This window comes from Eurosta solidaginis, chromosome 1 (genome assembly GCF_040869045.1).
Source record: "Eurosta solidaginis isolate ZX-2024a chromosome 1, ASM4086904v1, whole genome shotgun sequence".
Classification (NCBI taxonomy): Eukaryota; Metazoa; Arthropoda; class Insecta; order Diptera; family Tephritidae; genus Eurosta; species Eurosta solidaginis.
This window is the reverse complement of record NC_090319.1, coordinates 320,492,723-320,509,691: the sequence shown is the minus strand read 5'-3', so window position 1 is coordinate 320,509,691 and position 16,969 is coordinate 320,492,723. Positions and strand designations below refer to the sequence as shown.

Sequence of the window (16,969 nt, the reverse complement as noted above, 5' to 3'; positions counted from 1 at the left end):
AATTGCGAATAATGAGAGCAAAATATGTTTAGCTACATGCTTGGTTCCTATTGCTCACAAATGTTACGTATACGCAGTGGCTATCACTAAAGAGGATGCACATTTTGTCAAAAGAAAGTTAAAGAGTTTTGACTTTGTGTATGAGTTTGTTTTGAGAGAGTGTACCAACTTTTTACGTGTGTAATTTCACTCAGAAATCAGCGCACCAATAGACATTTCAAATTTAGTTCAGCAACAAAACTCAAGGATAGCAGACGTTTAATTTGTCTAAGCGCTACGCTACAATAAAAAATTTGTGAAAATAAGTACATACTAAGTACATACATATATATTTTCAGTTGAACATCAATGAAAATATGCACATTCATTGAAGAAAATGGATTAAATTTGATTATTGAAAATAAAGTGAATCAACATTTTTAATATCGAGCGCTTCCGTTAAATAAATATTTAAGTACCAACAACATTAAAGAAGTCAAAGCAAAGTTAGAGCAGAAGAGCTTAAGTGGAAAGTGAAATCATTGTGAAAATTTATAAATACTAAAAACAAGAGTGTAGATACAAAAGCGAATAGTAAACAGTGAAAGGTGAATGAATGCAGCTGGATAATGAATGACGGTCTGTTGTGTTAGTATCATGTGTATAAAAAAGCATATACATATATATGTACGTGCGAAAATTTAATGCTGCTTCAAGCGCGTAACTAAGTAAATAAACATAACATGCTTTATTAAGAAAAAGCAGGCAAAATAAATAAATTTTCAAAGTTACACATTTGTGAACTGAATTTAAATACTCGCGGTCAAAATGTGACGGGCAATTTTTATTCTTTTTCTGTCATTGTAGGTTAGGTACGGTTCAACTGACCGGTCAATAAAGAGTTATATTCAAAAACAGTCTTTCAGAGTTGATAGAAATAACTTTTGGTGTGCCTCAGGGTAACCATCTGGTTCCATTACCTTTTACCCTCTCTATAAATGACTTACCAATGGTTATCTCGTATTCCCGTGTTCTAAAGTATGCAGATGATGTTAAACTATGCTATACATACTTGCCTTCTGACTCTTCCCGTTTGGATTAACTTCAGGCCGATTTGGACTCATTTCAATTATGGTCTACAGTAAATCTACTAGTTTTGAACTACTGCAAATATAAACTAATGACATTTCACAGAGTCAACCCAGTTTTAAAATCCTATATGCCAGATGGTGCTCCCTTGGAGTGTATATCTGTAGTATGTTTTGATGCGAAATTGAGCTTTAACATGCATATTTCATCTATTGTAAATAAGGCATCGGGTGTACTCGGATTTATTAAAAGGTGGGCTAAAGAATTTGATGATCCTTATTTAACCAAGACCCGTTGCACATCTTTGTTTGCCCCAATACTTGAGTATTGTTCCTGTATTTGGTCCCCGGGGTATAAAAATCATATAGATCGGATTGAATCGGTACAGAAGTAGTTTCTAATCTTCGCTTTACGCGGTCTTAACTGGGAATCAAATCAACATCTTCCACCTTATAGAAATATACTTGTTCTCATTAGTTTGCAAACTTTAGAGAATAGAAGAACATTAATCGGGGTAATGTTCCTTCATAAACTGATTATCGGTAAGATAGACTCCACTGACCTTGTAAGCAGCCTGAATTTTTCTGTTTCTCCTAGAACTAAAAGACCCTATGTTCGATTGCTGCTATCCGTAAGGAAATACTCTCACGTCTGGCATGATATTTTTAAAGATTTTTAAAGAAGATGTCAATTTTATTTCAATATTAATTTTAACTAATTTTTATTTTTGATTTGATTTATGTATTAATTAAAATTCATCTTAATTAATTTGATTGTTTATTATTTAAGTTTTTACTTTAAATTTTGTTTTTACGCTTATGTTTTCTTTCCTTGTTATATGTATTGTATCTTATATCCAGTAGTCGACCGCTTTGTGTCTGTGTTGACTTTAACAAACAAATAAATAAATAAATAAATTGAATGTGTCCACAGTGTTACCAGAATTTGTTCGACGACCAAATGGAAGCATCCCAATCAGGTGCCAGGGCTTATGTTATGGAATTACTCAATTAGCTTAATTATTGCCTCGAGATCTGGCAACTTTGTGACCCCTAAAAGCTGGAGCTTTGACCTAGCCGGCGCAAGACACGAACGCAGAATGTGCTCGATCATTTGTTCTTCCAGCTCGCACATCCTACTTTCTGTTACTGTCGCATGTGATGCCAGAAGGCAGTGTCCACTCACTTTGCTCATCGTGAGCATTAAGTTTTCTTTCTTCAGAGGTATGACTCACTTTGCAAGTCTAACATCGTAGGCTTTTCCTAACTGAATTGACGCTTGTCGATTTCACAGATAGTTGCTGATTGGAAACTCGGATAGCATTATCTTTAAAAGTAACCTAGCATGATTTTCTGAGGAAACGATACTGATAGCCGACTAACAGAGTACTTTCGATGAAACAAATGCGTAGTAGGAGAGGAGAGTAATTGTGCAACATTGTGTTTATCTGGTTACCCAGACTGTTATGTGGGACAATGTTCGCTTGTTTCTATCCTTCCAGATAAGGAATAATAAAGACAAATTTTAAACATGAGAGATAGCTGAGTTCCTATTCGATATGACTATCACGCCTGGAAATACGGTTTTCCTTCAGCCTTTCGATGGCCTCCACAAGCCCTGTTTTTTGTTTTGATGTGGCAGTCTGTAGGTTCGCCGTTTGGCTCAGTCAACAGCAATACCTACTAGCGGTTGAAAGCGCTCTCGCAATTCTTTGTGCCCGCAATAACGTTAACACCAAATACACAATTTAATGAAATTTGATGGAGATTTCACAGTTACCTACAGCTTACCAAAAGCAACAGCATGTTTGTGTTCGTTTACCAGTCATTTGATTTACTTGTTGAGGTCACTTATTTACGAGGGAGACACGATTCACCCTGGCCCATCTTCGTTCTGGATAATGTAACAGGTTAAGCTCTTAGTTGTGAAAACTGCCAGTTAGACTCCCGTTGGAAGAATTTGATTTCAATTTGTGAGTGGGCGTGCCCATTGAATGGGGCGAAGCAGTGTTAACACAACAACAGGTCACTTATTTACGGGTCTTCTAAATTCAGATATAAGATATAATTCTGTAGCTTATATTCGTTCGAGCTGGGAAGCAACCTCTACCGGCAGGGATAATGCGAACCAGTGTTCAATGACCTTACGAAACAATACGTTCCCTTCCTGTAAATCCGTCAGCACAGAGAAGGCTTCGTAAGTGCTTAGGCTGTCTGCTGCTCCTAAGAGCTTATTTGAAATTAATCAAAGTACGACATTGTGATGGACATCCTACGCTTACTTCATCTTCTTTTCACACAATCCATCATTCCATAGCCATACATTATGACAGTTATAATAAGGATGCAACTTTTGTTCTCCGAGAGAGAGCTGTCCTTCTTACTTGCATGTGTAGACCTGTAGTATTCCACGGTTGCGAATTTATATCTGTCGTCAGTGGCATGGAGCAGGCCACAGGTATTACACCGATCTCGAAGCAGGTGGAGGTGTGTTCCATAGCAATGGCTGCTTTTGCTTTGTCGTCGTCACGAAAATATTTGTCTAAATGCATTTTAAGTAAGAGTGGCCAGAAAAATACCAAAACCGATATAAGCGAAGTTTCGAATGACCACCACTGGGCTGTCTTCTGAGAAAAATTTATCCCTTTGGGTAGAAAATAAACGATAATTCTTCTACAGTTAAGTAAATTTGCAATGAGAGAAGTTGCAGGTGTCATCGTGGTACCGACTTTTCTTGTTTTTATTGTAGCCACAAAATGATTCCCCACCGAGCTGCTCCTTCAGAATTTGTGACGATGACGCAGAAGAAGACTCGATTTCTCACTTTCTCTAGCGTTGTTTAGAACAGCAGAAAAACTGGCTCACGTTTTAGGATAGCAAACCAGGACCCTGAAGATGGCAAAACATTAAAATGGGTTTGACTGAAAACAAGTTTTAAGAGATGGTCTAGTGTCTAATACTTTATTAGCTCTATTTACATACTAAAGTCCCATTTTGACCGTGAACGCATGAACATATATATTTTTCCATAGTTTCAAAGTGAAAATCAGGACATGTGTATTTAGCCCAAACATATTTTCAAACCATACTCAATAAATATTATTCACCAAAAGCGAAATAAAGTGAAAAATAAATGAGCTAAACAACAAAATACAAATTACTTCCAACAAAATAAAAAAACGGTGCTTCCTACGCAGCACAGCTGAAGTCCCAGCTCAAAACCAACATTCCTTATTTCATCGCTAAACAAAATGGCCGCCGAAGTAGTTGAACTAAATGTTGGTGGCGTTCACTATACCACCCTGCTAGACACATTGCTCCAGGAGAAATCTTCGCACTTACACGAGCTGTTCAGCAATATGGACACACTCGTGAAAGATAGCAAAGGACGCTACTTCCTCGATCGTGATGGTGTACTCTTCCGTTATATATTAGATTATTTGCGTGATAAGCAAATAAGCCTGCCAGAAGGCTTTCGCGAACGCCAACGTCTACAACGTGAAGCGGAATATTTCAAGTTAAGTGGTTTGTTACAATGCCTACGTAGTGGCAGTGATACACGTCCGCCTGGTTGCATTACAATCGGCTATCGTGGTAGTTTTCAATTTGGCAAAGATGGTTTAGCTGATGTGAAATTCCGTAAGCTATCACGTATTCTTGTATGTGGGCGCGTGGCGTTATGTCGTGAGATATTCGGTGATACGCTAAATGAATCACGTGATCCCGATCATGGTGGACCCGATCGTTATACATCACGTTTCTTCCTTAAGCATTGTTTTATTGAGCAAGCTTTTGATATGTTGCATGAACGTGGCTTCCGTTTGGCGGGTAGTTGTGGTTCGGGTACAGCGGGTTCGGTGGCGGAACCCAAGCCGGGTGTGGATACAGAAGAAAATCGATGGAATCATTATAATGAATTTGTATTTGTAAGGGAATAAGTTGGTGGGTATGTACGTAAGTGAAAATGATGCATACATTGCAAGTATTTTAGATATCAAATTGGACCACCAGTGCGTATGAGCAACAGTCGTTCTTAATTTTCCTTTGATTTAACCATTGATTAAGTGGTGTGAGGTTTGCAAGCCAACTACATAATTTTTCGTTTAGTATATTATAAAAATAATAAGTTTGGTAGATTAAAAAATAAAAATAATTAGAATAAACATGGTTTATATATGCTGTCTTCTTTTCTTAATGAATATATATTTTTTTTTTGTCAAATAATAGTTGGTAAATAGTTTTAATTGAAAGTTACATTTAATATGATTAATTATTGAATCTCAATTAATCAAAAATAATCAAAACTATTTCGAAAGTGTTCGAATTTGAGCAAACGATGTTTTTAACTACCTTTTTACAGCTGTAAAGGGTATATTAATTCATTAATAATTTGGCATTAAAGTAAAGATTGTAAATTAGACAAACCTGAAATTAATCAGCATTATATTGACTTAAATTAACTATAAATAAATTGCAATTAAATTTTTTTTTTTTTTTTTGACTGTTAAATATCAAGATTAACCAAAAATTGAATTGAAGTAATACTGCAATGAAATATGATTTATATTTATTTTTATACTCTGCTACTTTTAAAAATTTATCACATTTGCTGAATTTTAACATGACAGATTGCAAATAAAGTAATATTATACAAAAAAAAAAAAAAAATATCAAGATTATAAAGAACGATAATTTCCTAAACTCCGACTAATAATTTTACATTTTTTAAATTAGGATTGCTGCACAAATGTGATAACTTTCATTACTGATTAATCAAAATCCTTCATTCAGATTATTTTGAACATTTGCAGTACAAACAAAAAATTCATAAAAATCCTGAATCTTTTTTATTCAGGCTTAATTTGCATTATTTTTATTTTGAAAATACACCAGCTACTTGCAATTTTAAACAGCTTTTCCAATTATTAACAAGTACTGGTTATTTTTGAAATAACAACAGATTATTAAAGGAATATATGAGTTTCATTTTATTCAGGATGGAATATTTATTTTTTTGTTTATGATTTTAATCGGTTACTAGTCATGACTTTTAATAAACTTAATACACTTCGAGATCCATGGAAATTAAATAGTGTCTATAAAACCAAAGGCATAAGGATTAATAAGTTTTCACATAATAAGATTATTTTGATAAAATTAATATTAAACAATCGCTAGCTGAGAGGCAAAAATGAAAAATGAAAATTTATGATTTGCAATTTTTTCCGATTATATTAACTATTTTCAAATAGCAAACCGTCTTAAATAATTTCACAAATTTGTTTTTTTAACGAGACTAATAAAATTTAATATACATATTTCAGAATTATAAAATATAGAAAAAAATTTTTTTTCTGATTATTTTTTCAAGCGAAATGGGCCAGCCTAATCAACATTGAGAAGTTCGAAAGAGCCAATGCTTTTTTTAATTATCTGAATATTTTAGAATAAACTTTTATTGGGAAAAAGCCATGACCTTTTTAATTTCATTAGTAAGCAAAAAGCGGGAAAGTAGAGCAACATTTAGAGTTAACACTGAATAAGAATAAATTCTCCAGAACCTACCGGATCAATATCCGGCGAAGTACCACCAATCGGTAGAACTACCCAAAACCTGTTGGGGTCTCCATATCGCTACAAAAAGAAGAAAACAAATTAATAATTTCTTTAATTGTTTGATTTTTTATGACAAATAGCGGCCGCTCTTACCACACCGAAGATCCTGAGTTCACGCCCCGTGCAAAGCAACACCAAAATTTAAGAAATAAAAGAAAGTTTTTCTACGTAGGGTCGTCCGTCGGTACTGATTTGGTAAGCACTCTGAGGAGTTTACTTCTGCCAAGAATAGCTTCTCAGTAAAAACTCATCTCCTCGTAGATGCCGTTAGTGGTCGGCATAAACCATGTAGGTCCCGTCCGGCCAATTTATAGGATAAACTAAAAGGAGTACGACGCAAATTAGAAGAAAAGCTCGGCTTTATATCTCTTCCTAGATTATCGTGCCTTACATTTATTTATTTTATTTATAATTGTTTAATAAAAAATTTATTTAAAAAACTAATTAATACTCAAAGTTTTGATTTATTTATGACAAATACTCAAAATTTTTTTTTTAATTCAACGAATTACTAATCGGAAACTCAGGAAATTGAATAATCTTTAAAATTTTAATTTTTTATGGCAAGTAATCAAGACTAATTTTTTATCCAATTATTAGTGGAAACTGATCAAAACTTCCCTTTTTTTGTGACAAATAGCCACAAATTATCTTTTAAGGTTACTTGACAATTTTAAGTGAGCCGATTGACGATGTTTTGTACGAATCAACTATTATTTGAGAACTAAAAAATTTAGAAATCTTGATTATTTCGTAACGCAAATAAATATTATTTAATTCTATATAGAGAGGAAGAAAAAAATATGTTTAATATTAATTTGTTTGAAGGCCCCAAAATAATGACTATTTTTTTTTCATTAATTGTTATTAGTTGAGAACTAAAAAAATCTTATAATCTTCGAGATTAAACAAATTTTATAAATACTGTTTTTACTTTGCTTCATTATTTGGATTTGTAGCCGATTAAATGTTTATATATAAAATCATTTGATAGTTCAAATCAATAAAATTAGGTTAATTGACAATTTTTAGGTTAACCGATTATCTTTACGACGTTTTCAAAGAATCAACTCTTAGAGAACCAAAAACTAAGAGATCATCTAAGTTAAAATATGCAAAAAGAAGATTTTGAAACTTAGTGATTATTTTGATTATTTTGCAATGCAAATAATTCGCCTTTAATTCTTTATGGTTTATAGCGGCCACCGTGGTGTGATGGTAGCGTGCTCCGCCTTCCACACCGGATGCCCTGTGAACCCCGGGCAAAGCAACATCAAAATTTTAGAAATAAGGTTTTTCAATTAGAAGAAAATTTTTCTGAGCGGGGTCGCCCCTCGGCAGTGTTTGGCAAGCACTCCCAGTGTATTTCTGCCATGAAAATCTCTCAGTGAAAACTCATCTGCCTCGCAGATGCCGTTCGGAGTCGGCATAAAACAAGTAGGTCCGTCACGCCTATTTGTAGGAAAAATTAAAAAGGGGCACGAGCAAATCGGAAGAGAAGCTCGACCTAAAATCTCCTCGGAGGTTATCGCGCCTTACGTTTGTTTATTTATTATAATTTGAGAATCATTAAATGAAGTAATCTTCATATGTAGAAATATAAAAATTTTCAGAAAATTTGTTTGTTTCATTATCAAGGACCCACAAAAAAAATACATATTTAATTATTTGACTTATTTTACAATTATTTCATAATTTTAAAATACATGCATTTTAATCGGGAATCATTTAAATCAGGGACGGAAAATAATAATTATTTTTTTTCGGAGTCGAAAAGTCCGGGTCGAAAAATTGTCCTAGGTGAAAATGTTTTAGTTCTCAGATATCCCTATAGAAATATCATGTCGAACCATGCATCCTTTTTATTTTTCGAAATTTTCCATAAAATTCCACATATAAAAGTAAAATCTGAATTTTTATTACAAAAAAAAAAAAAAACAAAAAATACTCAAAATCTCTCGGACATTCATCAGTTTTAATTTCGTTTCAGCAGCCTCGCTTCACATTTTATGTAAATTTTTTCACACCGCTAATATCGGGTTAATTATTCAGCAAACATTACACGTCAAGTGAAATGAGTATGAATTTGTAAGTTTGTGATCAATAAAAAAAATGGCGAAAATATACATAAATATAAATATGCAGACATTCTTATAATCGGTATGCAAAACAAATATGTGAAAAATTGCTATGAATATTAAATTCATGAAGGATTATTGTCTTTCCACTAACTTAAGTCCTGCTTATTTCACACACGTACATATCAAAATGTATACATAATAAAACAGCCTTACAATATACATATGTACATATGTATATATTTACATGCCCATAAACAAAGGTAAAAATTTGTTGAGATAAGGATGCACGTGCTAAGATGGTTTTCCATTTCTTTTCTTATTACCGCCACATACAATGTATATATGTATGTACATTAGAGCGGTTCAAATTGTATGGATGTATTTTTTTCCATCAGGAGTATAGCAAAAACGTAATCTACAGATGATTCTAAGAAAAATTGCTATTGAAGAATTCATTTAATGTTTTTAATTTGCGTTTTGCATTATCTTCTTCCATATTTGTATGAAATTTTGGTTTCTTGCTTATTACTTGAAAATATAGGTATCAGAAGCTATGAAAATTTTTTGGCCAAACCCTACATTCGTACGGCAAAATATCTATTTTGCAAAAGTGGGGGACTCGAAATGGGACGTAGAGCTATGTTGTCTGCAACAATTTTTCTTAGAATCATCTTTAGATTACGTATTTGCTATACTCCTGATGAAAAAAAAATTTCATCCGCTCTAATGTACATATATAAGTACGTGATTATGTGTTGGTGTCAAATGTCATTTAGCCTCCAGAGACTTCTTGACCATCCTATGATCCATATTTGCTGACTTCTGAAGGTCAAAGTCGGTACACTGAAAGAAAAAGACTGGTAAAATCAACCGAAATTTCTGTCAATTTTTATCCATCGCAACAAGATGTTAAATCAACTGCGCACAAATCGTTGATTCGTGATTGACCGTTTTAGTAGTCAAATGAGCAAAAAAAGTTGTAAATAAATGTAAGGCGCGATAACCTCCAAAAGGATTTTAGGCCGAGCTTCTCTTCCAATTTGCATCGTGCTCCTCTTAATTTTCCCTACAAATTAGCCGGACGGGACCTGCATATTTTATGCCGACTCCGAACGGCATCTGTAAGGCAGATGTGTTTTCACTGAGAGCATTTCATGGCAGAAATACACTCGGAGCGCTTGCCAAACACTGCCGAGAATGTTCTTCTAATTGAAAAACCTTATTTCAAAAATTTTGATGTTGCTTTTCCCGGGGTGCGAGCCCAGGGCATACGGTGTGGCAGGCAGAGCACGCTACACATCGGTGGCACTTACTAACCGAACATCAATTGGGCTACATCAAATATGCTGGCACACATTAAACATTATACACATTATTATTTTGTTTTATTAAACGCACGTTCACCAAATTTTATATTTTATAATTTATTTAATTTATAGTTTTGTACTTCGCTTTGCAAATAGAAATGAAAATAGTAGTCACAAAACTGATTCTCATTTCTTTCAGTTGCAGCTCAGCTCATTTTCAATTTCTTCTCTCGTATGTAGTTGCCACACTTGATTGTTTCGAACAAAACTCGTAGTATAAATGTTTGACGTAACATTTTAAAAAGAGAACTTGTAAGTTATAGAAAAGTAAAGAACCAAATCGCAGGAAGGTAATTCACCACTGGAGTAACATTACATGTAATTCGGCAAGTTTAATTTTCGTAACACTTTAAGTTGAAACGATTCAAAAACAACTCAAACTTTTAGGTTGTCGGAAACATTAACATTAAAAAAGGGTTTTTTTTATTATCTCACTAAATTCGTTCGCGTGAGTGAAAATTCGTAAAAACTTGAGCAAACTACTTGAACAAATTACTAACTTTGGAAAAATCCTGTTCATTCAAACAAAACTTTTGCAACAAGAGGGCGCAATTTTGCATTTCGCTTGGACGATAAGTTGCAAAATTGTACCCGATAGATAGGTGTCCTGGTATTTCATAATTTTTGCACAACAAATTCAAAAAAGGTTTTTTTTGTTTTGTATTGATAACTGAAAAACTAGATTTTTGTTGTTTTCCCATTCTGTGTGTTTTTTCGATTTGATGGTTTCCTTATTTTGGTGTTTTTTATTAACAAGTGGCACCACCGTCATAAGTACAAAGTAGAGAGCGCAGTGAGCGTAAATTTCTCTTTGAAATTTGCTCATGTATTGACAGCTGATCGCTCTTGAAATAACCAGTGAGATCAGTTGTTTTAACAGAAAAATCAGTTAGGTTGACCAGGAATCTGTCAATTTTACAGAATTTTGTTAACTTAAGAGCGACAATTGAAGCGGAGCCGCGAATAACGTTTTAAAAGCCAATTTTTGCAAAACGTGTTTTTTTGCAGATTTCCGTTACTGTTACCCTCTTGCATCTCTAAAGCATCAAATAAGTTAAAATTACGTACTAAAGGGCAATTCGAAAGCAATTAGAAGATGTCAGTCCGTGGAAGAACGTTGTAAGTTACACGCAAAATTATACGATCGCAGGTAATTGATAAGTGTAACAGAGGTACAAACAGGAAATGTAATGTTGAAAATTGGAAAGATATTAAAAACAAAAAGTTAAGAAATAGTGGAAATGCACATAAAACCAGGAAAAATAAAAGTATCCCTCAAAAAAATGCTCCAGAACAAGTAATGTGGAAAAACGTTTTAAGTGCACTTGCTGTAATTTTTATTTTATTTATTGTTTATATTTAGGTTTGTGATTGTCGTTGCTATTTCAATTCCCAAAAATTTAGTGTTGGTCAAATGAAGGACTATTTTGTCAAATTCTGTGAAAAAATTATAATGGACAAACTATTTTTTTATCGTCTTTGATCGAATTGAGTGAGCCTCGAAGAAGAAGAGTTAAAAATGCATTTTTGTTTTGATGCCGAATTAACTTTCTGTATGAAATAAATAAACTGCAAGCATTCTACAATATACTTCTTATTTAAAAAACAAACCAATACATATTTTTTTTGCGATAGTAACATTTTAAATCCGTTCCTACAAACGGTATTGCTCAGTGGAACAACGTTTTAAAAGCCATCAGTACAGATGCTGTGCATAATGGAAAAACGTTTTAACTGCTGTCGACTCCGCTTCAATTTCTCTTCTGTGGAAATGACTAAACTAATTTGTTCGTTTGACAAAGAACTCGGTCGAATTAATCGTAATTCCATCAATTACACCGTTAAGTCAAGAACAACAGAACCGATTTGTTGATTTTACTAGCACCATTTCTTTCAGTGTATATACTCGTATACTCGCAAAATGAGATGGAAATTTAAAGAAATATAAGAAAATGATGAGAGTGAAATACATTTCATGCACACTTAAATAGTTAAAAAAAAAAAAAAAAATAAATAAATGTAAGGCGCGATAACCTCCGAAGAGATCTAAGGCCGAGCTTCTCTTCCAATTTGCGTCGTGCTCCTCTTGATTTTTCCCTACAAATTGGCCGGACGGGACCTACATGTTTTATGCCGACTCCGAACGGCATCTGCAAGGCAGATGAGTTTTCACTGAGAGCTTTTCATGGCAGAAATACAATCGGAGCGCTTGCCAGACACTGCCGAGGGGCGACCCCGCTTAGAAAAATTTTCTTCTAATTGAAAAATCTTATTTCTTAAATAGTTAGCCATGCATAAATTGTTATTAAAAAAATAAATGTAAGGCGCGATAACCTCCGAAGAGATCTAAGGCCGAGCTTACTTTCAATTTGCGTCGTACTCCTCTTGATTTTCCCTACATATTGGCCGGACGGGACCTACATGTTTTATGCCGACTCCGAACGGCATCTGAAAGGCAGGTGAGTTTTCACTGAGAGCTTTTCATGGCAGAAATACACCCGGAGCGCTTGCCAAACACTGCCGAGGGGCGACCCCGCTTAGAAAAATTTTCTTCTAATTGAAAAATCTTATTTCTAAAATTTTGATGTTGCTTTGCCCGAGGTGTGAACCCAGGGCATACGGTGTGGTAGGCGGAGCACGCTACCATCACACCACGGTGGCCGCCAACAATTGTTATTGCTTTAGTTTTTATGGTAAATGTGTGAAATGTGAATAAAGAAATGCGTACTTGGGTATTTGTTTGGGTAAGCTTAGTAAAAAAAAATAAATTGGAAAATACGTATGTACATGCATACAGTTATGTACACATTTTTGTATTCTTCAACGCATAGCACTTAAAATAAATAACTAAGGAATGTGTACGCCAACATTAAAGCCAGCTTTGTAAGTACTTATCTACTTGAGCGCTTATGCTGGTAATTAACTCTGACAAGCCTTCCAAAGTACCGAGCACTAAATGCGAAAAGTGAACACTCGTGTACGTCATTTATTTTTTTATCTAAAGTGTAGAACTTTGTAAACCTTAAACAGTGTAAAGAAAAGGTCAGTTTTTTCTTAAATTGACAATATGAGTTACGGTTCATAGGTTTAAGTTGTGGGAATTTGATATTTTATTATAAAAGAAATTCTAAGAAATTCAATTTAGTTTAAAGATCTAAGACAAACTTTTCAATTGCAAAGTTCGTATAGCATGCTTCATCTTTTTATGAGTTTTAGAACACTAGCTAAAGGCCGCAGTACAATGAAAATTTTCATATATATGAGTTTAACACAAGCTTATGCATTCTAGTAACATCGCAACAATCAACCAAGATGTTGCGATTATAAATATGAAGGAACTTCAGGCTTGGCCTTGCCCATTCACATACAAAATTTCACGAAGCACTGTTTTAAATATTCTCCCTATACAACAAAAATACTTGCTAACATATTTTGTGTCGTATTCGATTGTTATATTACAGTTTTTAATTGCGAAAAATGTTAGAAAAGTTACCAACAAGTGGGAAAAGCTAGTTCACTTGCAAAATGTTAAAGCACCCTTAGCCAAAACAAACGTCAAATTCTCCTTCTTATGCTTTGCTTGCAACAAAATTTGAATTCTATATGAAAAACTGCTTATGTGACGGAGCTATAAGTTATTTTGATCTGCTCATATCAGCGTACTTTGAAACAAGTATTTCCAACGAGCCAGCAGAGCATATTTTTCAAGTACATACACAGCACGCACATCCCATTGATATCCTAAGTGCGACGTATTTTTTGCACCGTTGCCTGCAATATTGGTCTGTTGGTCAATTACCTGGTCAAACGGCGTGATACAGAATCAAACAGTAGTCATGACCTGGTCAAGTTACAATTCTTGAACAAACGATGGCGATTTCTTAGTTCTTTGCGATTTATTTATGTGCGTGGTGATTGAAAATACCCAATGTATTAGAAATGTAGTAAAATGTAGTAAACTTCTAAACAGCACGCTTATATTAACCCACACATGCATAGTAAATGCACTATGACCCAGTGAGCGTTCTAGCTTACCATTAAAACGTTATCGTTCAATGCCGAATCTGCGCAGTGAGTATATTTCCACAATTAATACTGTCTAGCTTACCGCTACATTATTATGATCAGATGACCTTTTTGTCACAAACTAATCGCACTAAACTGACCACGTGGAAGCTGCCCATGTAGTTTGCAAACTTCCCCCACAAATGACAACAGAAAGTTTTGAGCGTAAACGAAGGACTATCAGAAAAGCTTCTAATATCTTTGAGTTCTCCTACGCATATGAACTGCCAGAGAAACATTTCCGAAGAACCACAAACACGTTGTATTGCAGGGCTAACGTCATATGCGATTTAGGTGGTTCGAGTTATGAAGGCTAAACAGGAGTCCTTTTCGACAGTACATATGATCATGGCTTTCGGTATACCTTTAGTTAGAAATTCCTGTTTGCTAGAATTAAATATCCGGACAGAAAGTTGTCTGAGCCATTTAAGGTGAAATGACCTGAGAAGTAATTGACCGACAACAATAGCAAACAAAGAGCTGTGGTCAGTATAAGTGGCACCCTATAACAACACCCGAGTATACGAGTTTACATAACTCCGTTATATGAGCCATGGGCTTGCGAACATCGTGTAGTCAATCTTTCTCACTTACTTGGGCCTCATTACAGAGCATTTATTTGGGTAGCTAAGCTGATTTGAAAATTACTTGTATTAATTTAGGATAATACTGAGTCCCGGAACTTGTCAAACAGCGCTGTTAACGTCATGCAGATCACTTTTTTACAGTACCTTTACTTCTATACCAAGAGTGGTGGGATGTAGAGAATTTGTAGCTGCGCGATGCACCTGTTGAACAGTTAACAACAATATAATTTTCAGGGAAGTGGGTTCAAAATGCAGGCTCTCTTTCTAATTCGCATTTATCACATTTCACCTTTTTTGTGCTGTTTGATAAAGGGAGTAGCCGCTATTATACCTCTGCACCTAAAACTCCGCTGCGTGTAAAGCAACCCATTCCACTTCTATATCAGGTGGTATCACTTTCTAGCGATCAGCGCTGGCCTGTTGAGGTCGGACCTCATCCAAGAGGCCTTCATCGGCATCATCTGCCTACTGTACTTCCGAGTTGTCTGTTTGTTGTCGGTCTTTCTCCATGAAATGAATTGTGTCCTCTGAATATTTCCTTAGGAATTCCTTAAACTCCTAGTCGACTTAGTCCTAGTTCCTTGCAGATTGAGCACTGTATTGGCCGTATTGGTTCGGAAAATATATATTTTCCAAAGGGCTAAAAATTTAATTTGTGAAATTGAATAGTTAAAATATTTCTTAGCATATTTTTTTTGCTTTATAATTTCAGTTGGGTAACTTTAAAATAAATTGAGTATTGTTGCGATGCAGGAAAGTACTATGCTTTGCTGAGAGATCTTTATGTGGGTCAGCTGTTGCATACAGTAGAAAAATTGAACGCAAAATTACACATTGGGAAAAGCTTTTGCCGCAGTATAAATACAGTCTAACTTTTAATAATTTGTTATTTGGTCCATTTCTTCACAGCTAGAAGAAGTATCTAACTCGTGGATCGATTAATTGGTTCAACTATCGCATTCAACAAAAAGTTGAACCTTATGTTGAACAAGATTTTATAAGTTTTGCACAAATGCTTTTTCTTAATAATTTTCTGTGATGTTAACTTCAAATAAGTTGATATTACAGAGTTCGTTCGATTCTCTAAAAAGCAATGTTTGACTGAAAAATTAACTATATCGAACAAGTTTCGAAATCAAAAAAAGTTGAGCGCAAAACTGAATAAAGTAAAACCATTTTTAAAATTTGTATTCTACTATAATTACACTGGTTTACAGCCAAAATGCACCAGAGACGCCATTATGAAATTCCTATGTAAAATCACCCCCTGATTTCGAAAATCAAGGTTATTTTTAATCCTATGGGAACGTTTTTGAGATATTTAAGAATAACAGTTTTTTCCAAAAAAAAAAAAAAAAAAATTGTGTCCACTTAATCATATATATCTCAAGAAGGAATTGAGCAATTCCAAAACGGGTTGAAGCTTTTAAAAGGTAATAATAAAAGGTAAATTCTCTATAAACTGTGCATGCAACACTTTTTGCTAGGCCCTGCAGATTCATAGATAACGAACAATCATTACAGATTTTTTCCATTTTTTTTGTAAATATATAAAAAAAAATATGTATTTTGCGAGGAAGGATCTCGAAAACTTTTAATTTTTAGCAGATTTGCTTTTTTCTGTCCAAGCTCTGTTTAATTACAAAAAAATAAGCCGTCATTCAACAAAATCAACGCACTAATACAAAAGTTATAAGCATTCATGTAAATATTCCCATTTAATACTTAAGTACCCTACTGGTACATATGTTTAAGTGGACCCAATTTTTTTATTTTAGAAAAAACCGTTATTCGTAAATATCTCAAAAAGTTACCATAGAATTAAAAATAACTTTGATTTTCGAAATTAGGGGGTGATTTTACATAGGAATTTCATAATGGCGTCTCTGGTGCAGAAAAAAAATTGGAATTTGTGATCCAGTGTTATTGCAAATTTTATTTGTGAAAATCGAATCACACTTTTCTTTTCACTATGCTTAGATTTTCTGAGTCCTGAGCTTTATAAAGCGTAGTAGTAAGTGGAGTATTTAGCTTAGAGAACGTTTAGGTGGTTCAACTTTCGTTTTCAACAAAAAGTTGAACACCAAGTTGAACAATTCGAAAAACTTTAGATATATATATTTTTTTGCTAACACAATCATATATAACATGCATTGCATTAGTTCATATCGAATAAGGTTGTTCTT

At 34.2% G+C, this 16,969-nt stretch overlaps 1 protein-coding gene across 2 annotated transcripts; it reads left to right on the top strand.

Annotated features, from left to right (window-relative positions):
- The first annotated feature begins 246 nt into the window (after positions 1-246).
- Positions 247-5,490, top strand: Ktl (BTB/POZ domain-containing protein Ktl). 2 transcript variants are annotated; one of them, XM_067772497.1, is made up of 2 exons: positions 247-618; positions 4,100-5,490. In XM_067772497.1, exon 2 carries the CDS (start codon positions 4,319-4,321, stop codon positions 5,003-5,005), a length of 687 nt encoding a protein of 228 aa, XP_067628598.1. In that variant the 5' UTR covers positions 247-618; positions 4,100-4,318; the 3' UTR covers positions 5,006-5,490. The 2 variants fall into 2 exon arrangements, with proteins under 2 accessions (XP_067628598.1, XP_067628604.1); XM_067772503.1 differs by having other exon boundaries at positions 247-707.
- Positions 5,491-16,969: the final 11,479 nt, after the last annotated feature.